Source organism: Salmo salar, chromosome 07, assembly GCF_965601325.2.
Source record: "Salmo salar chromosome 07, fSalSal1, whole genome shotgun sequence".
NCBI classification, from domain to species: domain Eukaryota; kingdom Metazoa; phylum Chordata; class Actinopteri; order Salmoniformes; family Salmonidae; genus Salmo; species Salmo salar.
In genome coordinates, this window is record NC_138297.1 from 30,355,917 (window position 1) to 30,371,354 (window position 15,438).

The window sequence follows — 15,438 nt, forward strand, 5'->3', positions numbered from 1 at the left end:
ATGTATTCGGGCAGGTAGTGTTCTCCTGGAATCCGCCAAACCCAGATTCGTCGGACTGCCAGATGGTGAAGCGTGAAGGACAGACAATTTTTACACACTATGCGCTCCAGCACTCGATGGTCTTGTTCTGTGAGCTTGTGTAGCCTACTACTTAGCGGCTGAGCCGTTATTGTTCCTAGACGTTTCCACTTCACAATAACAGCACATATAGTTGACCGGGGCAGTTCTAGCAGAGCAGAAATTTGACGAACTGACTTGTTGGAAAGGTGGCATCCTATGACGGTGCCACATTGAAAGTCACTGAGCTCTTCAGTAGGGGCCATTCTTCTGCCAATGTTTGTCTATGGAGATTGCATGGCGGTGTGCTCGATTTTACACACCTGTCAGCAACGAGTGTGGCTAAAAGAGCCGAATCCACTAATTTGAAGGGGTGTCCTCATACTTTTGTATATATAGTGTACCTCTCATCTTATACCTCTCACCTTCAGTGTCCAAATAAGAAAATACCTCTCACCTTCAGTGTCGAACTAAGCATGTTAATTGTTCTGACAGTCATTGATTTAAAAGTAATTTTGCATCAACCTCAGGCAGGCAATATCAGTAGCCTAGTCAAACTCTGCGATGTGTGCAGCTTTTCACGCTGACCAACAAAAAGGTAGACCTATTCCTGATCTTGCACAAGTGCACATCACCTTCAGCATTCAAATGTTTGTAAAATAGCTTTCGCAAAATGACGCTTCATTAGTTGAGCGACAACCAATGTAATATCGTAGGTTATTTTTATCAAATGTGCTTTTGAAAATTGTGTTTTACCGGAATAAAAGTAGCATAAACTACCGCCAGAGATAACTCATCTGGCTCACATGCTGATCAGGGGCGCTTACATTCAATTTCATTTTATTGCTGAGGGTGAACCTGAACAATTAGTTTTGGTAGTTTTGCTTGAAACAAAAATCTGTATATTTTAGATATACATGGTAAAGTTGATCATTTCACAACGAGGACAGCAATCACCAAGTCTTGTCCAAATGTAAACTGTCTAAACCATTCAATTATGAGACGGGGTGAAATCCAAAGTTGTGCTCTATATTCATTGGCTATGTTATACCAAATGTTTCAATTCAATCTAGCTCCAACACTTTTTATCTGCTAAAATTACAAATTAATTAGTGGGTGATGGTGATTTCAGATCAAACGTGTGGGGGGCGGGGGGGGGGGGGGTTGGATGACAAAAAGCGAGCGTTGAAAAATACATTTAGAAATCAATATTATTCAATTATTGCACCCACAGTGCTTCCGCACGCCAACGAACGTCTGCGTTGCCAATGGCTAAAATAGAAGTCAGTTCTATTTGTGACGCAGATCACGGTGCATGTCCTGCCTCTCCCATCTCCTCATTGGTTTATAGAAGCAGGTACCCACGTGTCATCTCCTCATTGGTTATACCCACGTGGGTGACTGAAAGACGAACGAGGTCGGTGGCGGTAATGCACCTAATTTATGAAAGTTGCCAATCGCAATATAAAATCAAGAGAAGAAAAAGCCTAGAAGGAAGAGAGATGACTAGAAACTATTTTTGTGATCGCGTTTGGTGTGGGGGGACAAAATAAATGTATGCACGATGGCGCAGCCGGTTTGGGTTCCGTGTGATAGTGGGGTGGTAAGTTTCCCTTATGGCTTAGCTCAGGTGCCCTACATACAGTGGGGGAAAAAAGTATTTGATCCCCTGCTGATTTTGTACGTTTGCCCACTTACAAAGAAACGATCAGTCTATAATTTTAATGGTAGGTTTATATGAACAGTGAGAGACAGAATAACAACAAAAAAATCCAGAAAAATGCATGTCAAAAATTTTATAAATTGATTTACATTTTAATGAGGGAAATAAGTATTTAACCCCTCTGCAAAACATGACTTACTAATTGGTGGCAAAACCCTTGTTGGCAATCACAGAGGTCAGACTTTTCTTGTAGTTAGCCACCAAGTTTGCACACATCTCAGGAGGGATTTTGTCCCACTCCTCTTTGCAGATCTTCTCCAAGTCATTAAGGTTTTGAGGCTGACGTTTGGCAAGTCGAACCTTCAGCTCCCTCCACAGATTTTCTATGGGATTAAGGTCTGGCCACTCCAGAACCTTAATGTGCTTCTTCTTGATCCACTCCTTTGTTGCCTTGGCTGTGTGTTTTGGGTCATTGTCATGCTGGAATACCCATCCACGACCCATTTTCAATGCCCTGGCTGAGGGAAGGAGGTTCTCACCCAAGATTTGACAGTACATGGCCCCGTCAAATGATGCGGTGAAGTTGTGCTGTCCCCTTAGCAGAAAAACACCCCCAAAGCATAATGTTTCCACCTCCATGTTTGACGGTGGGGATGGTGTTCTTGGGGTCATAGGCAGCATTCCTCCTCCTCCAAACACGGCGAGTTGAGTTGATGCCAAAGAGCTCCATTTTGGTCTCATCTGACCACAACATTTTCACCAGTTGTCCTCTGAATCATTCAGATGTTCATTGGCAAACTTCAGACGTGCATGTATATGTATTCTTGAGCAGGGGGATCTTGCGGGCGCTGCAGGATTTCAGTCCTTCACGGCGTAGTGTTACCAATTGTTTTCTTGGTGACTATGGTCCCAGCTGCCTTGAGATCATTGACAAGATCCTCCCGTGTAGTTCTGGGCTGATTCCTCACCGTTCTCATGATCATTGCAACTCCACGAGGTGAGATCTTGCATGGAGCCCCAGGCTGAGTGAGATAGACAGTTCTTTTGTGTTTCTTCCATTTGCGAATAATCGCACCAAATGTTGTCACCTTCTCACCAAGCTGCTTGGCGATGGTCTTGTAGCCCATTCCAGCCTTGTGTAGGTCTACAATCTTATCCCTGACATATCACCTCAGACAGATCCAGCTCATGTTCCCCATCAGCAGCAGATTTTCATTTAGAATGGAAAGCTTGGGTGTACGCAACAAATGTCAGTGCACCGAATGGTACCGCATCGAACCGTTCCTCTAATCAAACCAATCGTTTCAAACTAAAACATGTATCGTAGCCAATGTATCTAGATAGGTATCGAATCGTCTTGAAAATGGAAAGATGCACATCCCTACAGACAAGCCTACAAACCTCTTTCGTGCCACAGCGCCACCAGAATGGAATAGGGCAAGATTTAGCTCCAATAATTTGCTTTTGTCAATGTCATGATAACCCTGTCCCTCCTGTAGCATGCGAGCTCGCAGTCTTTTTTTAAAACATTTTACATTAGTATTTGACATTTTTGGGATGGCCGCTAGGAGGCGATAACATTGTCTATCGGGCGATTTCCTAAGTACAAATTCACGACTAAAGTTGATTTCGGCCTAACCCTACATGGCTTTTTACACGTCAATCTTCTGAACCAGCTTCATCAGAATATGAGTGATGGTATAACGTGAGGTATAAGGTGCGTTATATAGGTATAAAAGGCGTGCGAGGTATCAAAAGACTCATGAGATTCACCTCCGGCGGTTCCTGAGATGATGGATGCGATGCCAGAGGCAGGCGGGGCCCTGAGGCCCTCGATGGTCACCTTTGACTGGTTGGAGAGACGCTGCTTCAGCTCCGCTTTCTCTGCCTCCAGCTGGTCGATGTCTGCCTGCAGGGCGTCCATGGTCTCCTCAAACTCCCTGGGTTGGGGAGGGAGATATGGATGGAGGGATGTAGAACGGGGGGGGGGGGGTGAAAAAAAACCCCATAGGTTATACACAAATACTTGGTCAATGTAATACATTTACTACGTGAATTAAAGTAATGTCCTCTCCTGGCTCTACAACAGGCAACACTTATATTAGGTGAAAATATGCCATCTCTCCACCAAACAGACTATCTACCATCTTCACCCATACTCCTCTCTTACGTCTCCCATATGTTGATCTGAAAGGCACTGGGATAGGAGAATGCAAAATTCATTGCACACAACTATACACAGACGGAAGTGTCCTGATTCTACAACATCCTCATTCCTTCCTTAATTAGTCCCGCAGCCACCGTGTTCCCCAGTCCTACTTCTCTTTCTTCTTGAGCAGGGCGAGGGTCTCATCCAGTTTGGTCTGGATCTTCTCCACGCGTTCGTCTGCATCTTTAGTGGACGTATCCAGCTTCTTCTCTAGCAGGCTGAGACGGACGTGGGCCTCACTCAACTCCTCTCCCTGGGTTAGAGAGACAGGAAGGTGGGAGAGAGACGGAGAGTGAGTGAGAGTGTGCGAGTGTTAATGTGAGGGATGGTGAGCGCATGCGAGGGAAAAATGTGGGTGTATAAGAAAAAGTGCAAGGGTGAGAATAACCGTGTGCAACTTTGTGTGTGCGAGAGAGAAAGGAGAGACATGTCCGTACCTTGATCTTGAGGGACTTCTTGAGCTCCTTGATGACGGTGTCTCTGTCCTCCAGTTTGACTCCCAGACCCTCTGCGTCAGTGATCTCTGCCCTGAGGGCCACTGCACGAGCCTCTACCGGGGGAGTCTATGCAGGGAGGGGGGGGGGGGGAGAGAGTGACGGGGGAGAAACAGGAAGGGGATGAACTGTGAATGTCAATTAAATGGGGCAAAAGTGCTACAGAAGTAACATTCTTAGTTTTCAAAATGTTAGAAAATGTGAAGAAATTCAGTCTCCAGCCATACCTCCCACCTAGAGTCATACTCCCCCCAGCCCTAGTCCCGTACATACCTTTCCCTGTGGTCGCTCGGCGTCATACTCTCCCTCCTGCATGGCGGTAGCCATCTTGTTCATGGTGGAGATGACAGAGCTGCAGGACTGACGTAGACACTCATGGGGGTTCAGGCCATGGGACCCATACACCTGGAGAGGAGGGAGAGAGAGACTGTCAGAGTGTTTGAAGGGGTCAGTTTGAGCAAGACAGAATCACTACTCTTGATCACAAAGTAGTTATTTGGGACGTAAGGTGATATTGTTTATTATTGTTATTCTTTTTATTGTAATTTCACCCCATTTTTCTCCCCAATTTCGTGATACCAAATTGGTAGTTACGATCTTGTCTCATCGCTGCAACTCGCCAACCAGCTCGGGAAAGGCGAAGGTCGAGACATGAGTCCTCCAAAACATGACCCGCCGAGCCACGCTGCTTCTTCACACAATGCTCCCTTAACCAGGAAGACAGCCGCACCAATGTGTCAGAGGAAACACCTTTCGACTGACGACTGAAGTCAGGTTGCAGGAGCCCGGACCGCCACAAGGAGTCGCTAGAGCGCAATGAGACAAGGAAAGTCCCCCGGCCAAACTCTCTCCTAATCTGGACGGCGCTGGGCCAATTGTGCGCCGCCCTATGGGGCTCCAGGTCACGGATCGAACCCCAGACTGTAGTGGCGCCTCAGATCTGCAATGCATTGCCTTAGACCGCTGCGCCACTTTTTAATATTAGATCAATGATTCCGTGCAATCCAACTGCAATGTAGTCAATAGCAAACATGCAATGATCAGTCTATGTTCAATTTATATTCAGTATATGGTCACAGTACCTGTTCAACAGCCTTGAAGGCCACGTCCTCCAGTTGGAGGGAGTTGAGCCCCTCCTGTTCCCCTAGAGGGGCGACCATCTGCGCCCCCGCCGCAGCTACCTCCTGTAGCACGGCAACCACCCGCGTCAGCTGACGCCTGCTCTCCGTTAGAGTCTCTGACACCTGCCATTGGTCCACAGAACTGTCAGTCAAATTCTCATGTAGTAGTCCCGGTTCCACAAATGCAAAGTTGAGTTGCATTACTGTACTTTATGAGCTACTGTAAACACTTGGCCCTGCGCTCCAAACGCCAGCACAGTGGGTTTGGGTTAGGCGCAAGACCTAAGAAATGTTTGATGTCGCTGCACTAGGCACATACCGGTGCGCCAAAGGCCAGAGCGGCGGGCACCCCTGGTACGTCGGTCCCTGGCATCCTGCGTCTGATCTTCTTGCAGAACTGTTTGATGTCGCTGCAGGAGGTAAATAACAAAAATATAAATTGAGATAAATTGATCTACATAGAAATGATATATTAGTATTGTATTAGACCTGCAGGATGTGTCTAGGTCCTTCAGCAGGATGTTCAGGTCAGCCCCCTCCTGCCCCGGCTGCAGGAAGGCCCTGAGACGCACCACCTCAGCACCCATACAGTCCAACGCACTCTGGATGAACTGGAGGTCAGAGTTCAAAGGTCAGAGGTCAAATTCGGTTCAGTGTTATAACTGAATTTAGGGAAGATATGTTTGTATTAGGCTACAAGGGTATTTTCTTTTTTTAAATATAGTCTTTCTAGTAATTGTATAAGAAAATTATGTTTTTCTTAATAAAAATGTAATAGTGCTTTTGTTGATGAAGGATGGTTGTACCTTGATGTGATCAGCCAGCTGCACGGTGCAATCTTCAGTCTGCTCAGCCAGGTGGATGTTGTACAGTTGCTGCAAAATAAAACAGATTAGTCAATGAGTGGCTTACAAGGCCTTACTCATAGCATTGATTAACTTAATAGTATGTCAGTGCTGAGGTGTGTGTAGAGTTGAGAGAATGAGCACAATTGAGTGGACAGAGCGTGTGGAGTGTTCTGTCAAAAGTGGTCAAGTAACTAGCCAAATAATGGTATGGTGAAGCAATAGTACGTCTTGGTCCTAGTTCTTTCTCAAGAGTGTACAGCATGTGCGGTCAATTGTGTGTTGTATATTGAGTGTCAACGAGAGTTTGTGTGTGAAGTGTGTGTTCTCTGTCGCGAGTGTTCAGGGTGTGTATGAAGTGTGTATCGCCTACCTGGTAGTACTTGATGGCCTTGGTGAGAGGCTCCACGTGTACAGTCTCATCCAGCTGGTCTTTGTGCAGCAGGTCTATAAAGAAGTCTAGGGAACGCTCATGGACACTCATCTCTGAGTAGAGAGTCCCCATCCGCTTATACACCTCCACACTGCAGCAGTTCAGAGATCTGAGGGAGAGGGGAGAGAGAAGGAAATGTGCGTCTCTCGTGTGTGTTCGCACGTGGCAAGCGTTTGTCCATTCACTCATCCAAAACAGTACAAAGTTAGTCACTCACCCATATAGATAACTTACCAGGTCTTGAAGTCGCCTAGGCTAGCTAGTGCTGGTCAACTTTTCTCACCAATTAGTTTCAGCTGGCTGGTGTGCAACCGTGGTAAAGTTGGTTTGACATTGGATAGCCTATCTCTGGGGCTAGTTATGGATCGGAAATAAATTAACACAATGTAAATGTTGCACATCTTTTAGTTCTCATTAAATGCTATTAATATTTGTATATGCATTTCTACAATTTATAGTTGGTTTGAGGTTTTTAAGTCATTGAAATTTGGAGCTATTAACCTTTTAATATATTGTCCAATATTGTGTAATTTACTGACGGTCCCCAACTACCCCCATAGGGATATCGAATGTCAAACCAAATTGACCATGGGCATTAAGATCGGGCCGTGTGCAGCTGCACTCCAAATTGATGCTTACTTGTGTGCTGCCAGCTGTGTGCAGGATTGAAATAAACCCAACCCAAGAAAAACTGTTACATTACCCTTCATTCCGTGACATGCCATTTTTTCCTATCATCTTGCAAATCTGTTTTGGACGAGACCAACTTCATGACCAAAACGATCCTATTTACACGTTGTAGTCCATTTTTACACTAGAATAAAATGTTTCTGACTCATATCGATGCTACATAGGCCATTTTCAAAATGAGAAGTTGCTTTTTAGGGGCATTCGCTCTTTAAAGAACATGGCACTCCTTGATTACCCCTTCCTCGATAATCATTAGATGTACTCTATAGGAAAACAAGTGTGATCAGGAAGGCGAGAGAGAAAGCAGCCACTTCAATATGCTGTTACTATCTTAGAAGTATAAGTGAGATTATAAACTGGGTGGTTCGAGTGCTGAATGCTGATTGGCTGACAGCCATGGTATATCAGACCGTATACCACAGGTATGACCCAAAAAATATTTGTACTGCTCTAATTACGTTGGTAACCAGTTTATAATAGCAATAAGGCACCTCTGGGGTTTGTGGCATGTGACCAATATACTGTGGCTAAGGGCTGTATCCAGGCACTCCGTTTTGCCCTTAGCCGTGGTATATTGACCATATTGCTTAATTCCATCCTCCTTACTGTTCATATTTGTGCAGCATGGCCTGTAGCAGGGTTAGAGAATACACCAGTCCAGAGGCAAAGCTGAGTTGTTCTCCAGGTGGTCCTCTCATCTTCATCCCAGTCCTCTCCACTGGGTTACCATTCAGATCAAACTTCTCTTGGGCCTGCTTGCTGATCAACTCAGCCTACAGAGAGGGAGGAACACACACATTATGCACACTCGCACACAGTAAGAATCTTAAATACTCACACACATTCCTCGTCAAATTCTGAGCTTGTAATACTAATCAACTGGACACACACACACACACACACACACACACACACACACACACACACACACACACACACACACACACACACACACACACACAATACCTTGCAAATGAGTCTTGGTATGAGCAAGAGAACCAGAATACAGTCGTGGTCTCCTCCATGACGCAGGAAGGAGTCGGGCATGAAGGAGGTGAGGAGAGACACATGTCTGTTGGCCTGGCCCACCTCCATCTTCCTCAGCTCCATCTCGATGGCCTGGGGAGACACGTTAATAGGATAAACATGTAATTTGTTGTTGTAATGGTATAATCTCACACATCCTGCAATAACAGGCCTTTAAACTACTACATTCACTGATAAATATTTGATGTAAAAAAAATGAATCAAAAACGGTGATCTGGTGGTCCCTGTAAAGGAACCACTGCACTAAACTGTATGTATGTGGGACACTTTCTTACCTTGGCGTAGGCCTTGGTCTCAGCAAACTTGATCTTGAAGTCAAACAGCTCAGCAGGAGGCTGTTGGACCTGCTCTGCATTGGCATTCTGAGCAATGGTCAGCTCCCTGTTGGTATCCTAAACACACAATTCATATACAAATAACCAAAATAAACCAGTCAGCTAACAAGACCTTTCCCATTTTGCCTAAAGGCTGATGTATTCAGGACGTCAGTAAAACCCTGACTGAGACAAACAAAGTACACAGAATCTTTTTTTTTTTTTTTAACTATTAACAACGATAGTGTTTTTAAGTGTCCTTCTTCCGATTGCATGTTGTATGACACTACACTGAAACAATGAATTCAAACTCTATACCTGTAGGCTGGTGGTGAGCTCGCGATACTTGTTAATGGTCTGCTGATAGTCAGCCACGGTCTCCTGAGCGGCCTCCACCCTCTTCTGGGCCTCTCTCACCCTGGCCCCGTTCAGGTCCAACTGCTCCCTCAGCTCCATCTCCGTCTCCCTGCTGTTCTCCTGCAGCTCGTCATTCATCTCGTTGATCGCTTCCTGGTATAGGTCAGAGGTGGTAAGGGTGTCTTACGTGGTGGTGTGGTGAGTATTGAGTGGACAGGGTTCAAACACAAAGGGGTGTATCTCCGTCTCTAAAACAGTGTCCTTACCAATATAGTGTGCGCACATCAGGGGTATAGCGTTGACACACAGTTGGTTATTTAAAACATACCAACTGGTATGGGTGTGTGAACTCAACAAATCACTGACAACTCAAACCATACAAAGTAACAGGGTTGACATTGATATTAAGGTAACAGGGTTGACATTGATATTAAGGTAACGGGGTTACATTGATATTAAGGTAACAGCGTTGACATGAAGGTAACAGGGTTGACAGGAGTATTGAGTTGAACTCACCAGGTCTGTGACAGTCTCTCTGAGTTCTCGGACTTTCTCCTCCAGGTCCAGATTCCTCTCAGTCAGAGTCTCCACCATCTCCTCTGCTCCGAGAGCAGCATCAACCTAGGACACACAACAACATCTCAATTATATAGAACTTTTTACAAATACGTATGTTGCAAAGCTCTTAAAAGCAAACTAGGGATATACAACAACAAAAAATACACATACAGATAAGAGTAATCCGTAGTGACACTAGCATAGAAAAACTTCCTAGGTTGTTCTTGGAGATCATTAGGTAACCTCAAATTGCATCATCACCTCATGTAGTATACAGTGCATTCGGAAAGTATTTGACTTTGACTTTTCCCTTATTTTTTTTATGTTATATCCTTATTTTCAAATTGATTAAATAACAAAAATGTTCCTCAATCGACACACAATACCACATAATGACAAGGTGAAAATAGGTTTTTAGAAATTTTGGCAAATGTATAAAAAATAAATAAATAAAGAGAAATACCTTATTTACATAAGTATTCAAAACCTTTGCTATGAGACTAGAAATGTAGCTCAGGTGCATCCTGTTTCCATTGATCATCCTTGAAATGTTTCTACAACTTGATTGGTCAATTCAATTGATTGGGTAAATTCAATTGATTGGACATGATTTGGAAAAGCACACACCTGTCTATATAAGGTCCTACAGTTGACAGTGCATGTCAGAGAAAAAACCAAGCCATAAGGTCAAAGGAATTGTCCATAGAGCTCCGAGACAGGATTGTGTCGAGGCACAGATCTGGGGAAGGGTACCAAAACAATTCTGCAGCATTGAAGGTCCAAGAACACAGTGGCTGCCAACATTCTAAAATGGAAGATGTTTGAAAACACCAAACTCTTCCTAGAGCTGGCCACCTGGCCAAACTGAGCAATCAGGGAAGAAGGGCCTTCGTCAGGGAGGTGACCAAGAACCCGATGGTCACTGACAGAGCTCTAGAATTCCTCTGTGGAGATGGGAGAACCTTCCAGAAGGACAACCATCTCTGCAGCACTTCGCAAATCAGACCTTCATGGTAGAGTGGCCAGACGGAATCCACTCCTCGATAAAAGGCACATGACAGCCCGGTTGGAGTTTGCCAAAAGGAACCGAAAGGACTCAGACCATGAGAAACAAGATTCTCTGGTCGGATGAAACCAAGATTGAACACTTTGGCCTGAATACCAAGCGTCATGTCTGGAGGAAACCTGGCACCATCTGTACGGTGAAGCATAGTGGTGGCAACATCATGCTGTGTGGATGTTTTTCAGCGGCAAGGACTGGGAGACTTGTCTGGATCGAGGGAAAGATGAACGGAGCAAAGTACAGAAAGATCCTTGATGAAAACCTGCTCCAGAGTGTTCAGGACCTCAGACTGGGGCGAAGGTTCACCTTCCAACAGGACAACAACCCTAAGCACACAGTCAAGACAACACAGGATTGTCTTCGGGACAAGTCTCTGAATGAACTTCAGTGGCCCAGCCAGAGCCCGGACTTGAACCCTATCAAAAATCTCGAGAGACCTGAAAATAGCTGTGCAGCGACACTCCCCATCCAACCTGACAGAGCTTGAGAGGATCTGCAGAGAAGAATGGGAGAAACTCCCCAAATACAGGTGTGTCAAGCTTGTAGCGTCATACCCGAGAAGACTCGAGGCTGTAATGGCTGCCAAAAATGCTTCAACAAAGTACTGAGTAAAGGATACTTATTTAAATGTGATATTTCAGTTAATTTTTTATACATTTGCAAAAATGTCAAAACCTGTTTTTGCTTTGTCATTATGGGGTATTGTGTGTAGATTGAGGGAAAAAACAATTTAATCAATTTTAAGGCTGTGACATAATAAAATGGGGAAAAGGTATAGGGGTCTGAATACTTTCCGAATGCTCACGCGTGCGCACACGCACACACATTTTTTATGGAATATCTACATAGGCGTAAAGAGGCCCATCACCAGCAACCATCACCCCTGTATTCGAATGGCACGTTGTGTAGCTAATCCAAGTTTATCATTTTAAAAGGCTAATTGATCATAAGAAAACCATTTTGCAATTATGTTAGCACAGCTGAAAACTGTTATTTTGATTAAAGAAGCAATAAAACTGGCCTTCTTTAGACTAGTTGAGTATCTGGAGCGTCAGCATTTGTGGGTTTGATTACAGGCTCAAAATGGCCAGAAACAAAGAACTTTCTTAGGAAACTCGTCAGTCTATTCTTGTTCTGAGAAATTAAGGCTATTCCATGCAAGAAATTGCCAACAAACTGAAGATCTCGTACAACGCTGTGTACTACTCCCTTCACAGAACAGCGCAAACTGGCTCTAACATGAATAGAAAGAGTGGGAGGCCCCGGTGCACAACTGAGCAAGAGAACAAGTGCATTAGTGTCTAGTTTGAGAAACAGACGCCTCACAAGTCCTCAACTGGCAGCTTCATTAAATAGCCCCCGCAAAACAGCTCTGGGTCTTCCATTCCTGTGGCGGTCCTCATGAGAGCCAGTTTCATCATAGCACTTCGTGGTTTTTGCGACTGCACTTGAAGAAACTTTCAAAGTTCTTGAAATTTTACGGATCGACTGACCTTCCTGTCTTAAAGTAATGATGAACTGTCCTTTCTCTTTGCTTATTTCACCTGTTCCTGCCATAATATGGACTTGGTCTTTTACCAAATAGGGCTATCTTCTGTATACCACCTCTACCTTGTCACAACACAACTGATTGGCTCAAACGCATTGAGGAAAGAAATTCCACAAATTAACCTTTTACAAGGCACACCTGTTAATTGAAATGCATTCCAGGAGACTACCTCATGAAGCTGGTTGAGAGAATACCAAGATTGTGCAAAGCCGTCATCAAGGCAAACGGTGGCTACTTTGAGAATCTCAAATATAAAATACATTTTGATTTGTATATCACTTTTTTGGTTACTACATGATTCCATGTGTTATTTCATAGTTTTGATGTCTTCACTATTATTCTACAATGTGGACAATAGTAAAAATAAAGAAAAACCCTTGAATGAGTAGGTGTCCAAATGTTTGACTGGTACTAATACATAAATAAATTAAACTTGCTGACTAACCTGCTCCTTCAGCTCATCAACGGTGGCCTCAGCCTGCTTCATCTCCTCCTGTAGCTTCTCCTTCTGGGTCCTCAGAGTCTCCATCTCTACATTCTTCTTCTCCATTTGCTTCTGGAGCTTCACATGCTCCTGCTTCTCAGAGGAAGACAGGTCACGCATCCTGGGAGGAGAGATAGTTATGTTAAAGCTCAAACCAAAGGGAAACATTATGGGTTGGTTTTCTGGACACAGATTAAAACGAATCCTTGAGTAAAATGCATCTTCATCGGAGTTGGGTGTTTTTTAAAACACACTCACCTGACCAGAGCCTCTTTCAGTCTGCTGTTCTGCTCCTCCAGCTGCTTGACATGGTAACTGGAGGCAGCTCCATCAGAACCTGGTGAAGAAATGCAGTTAGGTTACATCTCAACTTGCCAAGCAATACTGATAAATCCTTTTAAATTATAGCTACTATATTTGTTTGTCTGTCTAAGGAAGTCTCAAGGTTTTGCTCACCTGAGGTAGAGTATCTCATGATAAGCTGTAGACCACACTATCTGTATTCGTAGCTGTCTACATACCACCACAGACCGATGCTGGCACTAAAACCGCACTCAATCAACTGTATACTGCCATAAGCAAACAGGAAAACGCTCATCCAGAGGCGGCGCTCCTAGTGGCCGGGGACTTTAATGCAGGGAAACTTAAATCCCTTTTACCTAATTTCTATCAGCATGTTAAATGTGCAACCAGAGGGAAAAATATTCAAGACCACCTTTACTCCACACACAAAGACACGTACAAAGCTCTCCCTGCCCTCCATTTGGCAAATCTGACCATAATTCTATACTCCCGATTCCTGCTTACAAGCAAAAATTTAATCAGGAAGCACCAGTGACTTGGTCAATAAAAAAGTGGTCAGATGAAGCAGATGCTAAACTACAGGACTGTTTTGCTAACACAGAATGGAATATGTTCCGGGATTCTTCCGATGGCATTGAGGAGTACACAACATCAGTCACTGGCTTTATCAATAAGTGCATCGAGGACGTCGTCCCTACAGTGACTCTAAATACATACACCAACCAGAAGCCATCGATTACAGGCAACATTCGCACTGAGCTAAAGGGTAGAGCTACCACATTCAGGAGTGGGACTTATAAGAAATCCCACTATGCCCTCAGACGAACCATCAAACAGGCAAATCATCAATACAGGACTAAGATCGAATCGTTCTACCCCTGGTCCGATGCTCGTTGGATGTGGCAGGGCTTGCAAACCATTACAGACTACAAAAGGGAGGCACAGCCGAGAGCTGCCCAGTGACACCAGCCGACCAGACGAGCTAAATAACTTCTATGCTCGCTTCGAGGCAAGTAACACTGAAACATGCATGAGAGCATCAGCTGTTCCGGACGACTGTGTGATCACACTCTCCGCAGCCGATGTGAGTAAGACCTTTAAACAGGTCAACATCCACAAGGCCGCAGGGCCAGATGGATTACCAGGACATGTACTCCGAGCATGCGCTGACCAACTGGCAAGTGTCTTCACTGACATTTTCAACCTCTACCTGTCTGAGTCTGTAATACCAACATGTTTCAAGCAGACCACCATAGTCCCTGTGCCCAAGAACACTAAGGTAACCTGCCTAAATGAGTACCGACCCGTAGCACTCACGTCTGTAGCCATGAAACGCTTTGAAAGGCTGGTCATGGCTCACATCAACACTATTATCCCAGAAATCCTAGACCCACTACAATTTGCATACCACACCAACAGATCCACAGATGAAGCAATCTCTATTGTACTCCACACTGCCCTTTCACACCTGGACAAAAAGGAACACCTATGTGAGAATACTATTCATTGACAGCTCAGCGTTCAACACCATAGTGCCCTCAAAGCTCATCACTATGCTAAGGACCCTGGGACTAAACACCTCCCTCTGCAATTGGATCCTGGATTTCCTGACGGGCCGCCCCCAGGTGGTAAGGGTAGGTAACAACACATCCGCCACACTGATCCTCAACACGGGGGCCCCTCAGGGGTGCGTGCTCAGTCCCCTCCTGTAGTCCTTGTTCACTCATGACTGCACAGCCAGGCACGAATCCAACACCATCATTAAGTTTGCTGATGACAACAGTGGTAGGCCTGATCACCGACAACGATGAGAAAGCCTATAGGGAGGAGGTCAGAGACCTGACCATGTGGTGCAAGGACAACAACCTCTCCCTCAACGTGACCAAGACAAAGGAGATGATTGTGGACTACAGGAAAAGGAGGACCGAGCACGCCCCCATTCTCAACAACAGGGCTGTAAGTGGAGTAGGTTGAGAGCTTCAAGCTCCTTGCCGTCCACGTCACCAACAAAATAACATGGTCCAAGCACACTAAGACAGTCGTGAAGAGGGCACAAAAAAACCTATTTCCCCTCAGGAGACTGAAAAGATTTGGCATGGGTCCTCAAAAAGGTTTTACAGCTGCACCATCGAGAGCATCCGGACAGGTTGCATCACTCCCTGATATGGCAACTGCTCGGCCTCCAATCGCAAGGCACTACAGAGGGTAGTTCGAACGGCCCAGTACATCACTGGGCCAACCTTCCTGCCAT

The 15,438-nt window shown here is 44.9% G+C and overlaps 1 protein-coding gene across 9 annotated transcripts in view; it reads right to left on the minus strand.

The window, feature by feature from the left end:
- LOC106608960 (dynactin subunit 1) overlaps positions 1 to 15,438 on the minus strand; it is a 33,605-nt gene that overhangs the window by 5,484 nt on the left and 12,683 nt on the right. For all 9 annotated transcript variants that reach the window (XM_014207224.3, XM_014207223.3, XM_014207222.3 and 6 more), the window contains 16 exons: positions 13,143 to 13,221; positions 12,846 to 13,005; positions 9,747 to 9,851; positions 9,192 to 9,383; positions 8,835 to 8,951; positions 8,479 to 8,631; positions 8,119 to 8,285; positions 6,763 to 6,931; positions 6,351 to 6,419; positions 6,034 to 6,155; positions 5,864 to 5,954; positions 5,506 to 5,667; positions 4,697 to 4,828; positions 4,367 to 4,492; positions 4,040 to 4,182; positions 3,494 to 3,660 (listed from right to left, as the gene is read on the minus strand). In XM_014207224.3, coding sequence (XP_014062699.3) covers positions 3,494 to 3,660; positions 4,040 to 4,182; positions 4,367 to 4,492; positions 4,697 to 4,828; positions 5,506 to 5,667; positions 5,864 to 5,954; positions 6,034 to 6,155; positions 6,351 to 6,419; positions 6,763 to 6,931; positions 8,119 to 8,285; positions 8,479 to 8,631; positions 8,835 to 8,951; positions 9,192 to 9,383; positions 9,747 to 9,851; positions 12,846 to 13,005; positions 13,143 to 13,221 — 2,154 coding nt within the window. The remainder of the gene's footprint in view (positions 1 to 3,493; positions 3,661 to 4,039; positions 4,183 to 4,366; positions 4,493 to 4,696; positions 4,829 to 5,505; positions 5,668 to 5,863; positions 5,955 to 6,033; positions 6,156 to 6,350; positions 6,420 to 6,762; positions 6,932 to 8,118; positions 8,286 to 8,478; positions 8,632 to 8,834; positions 8,952 to 9,191; positions 9,384 to 9,746; positions 9,852 to 12,845; positions 13,006 to 13,142; positions 13,222 to 15,438) is intronic.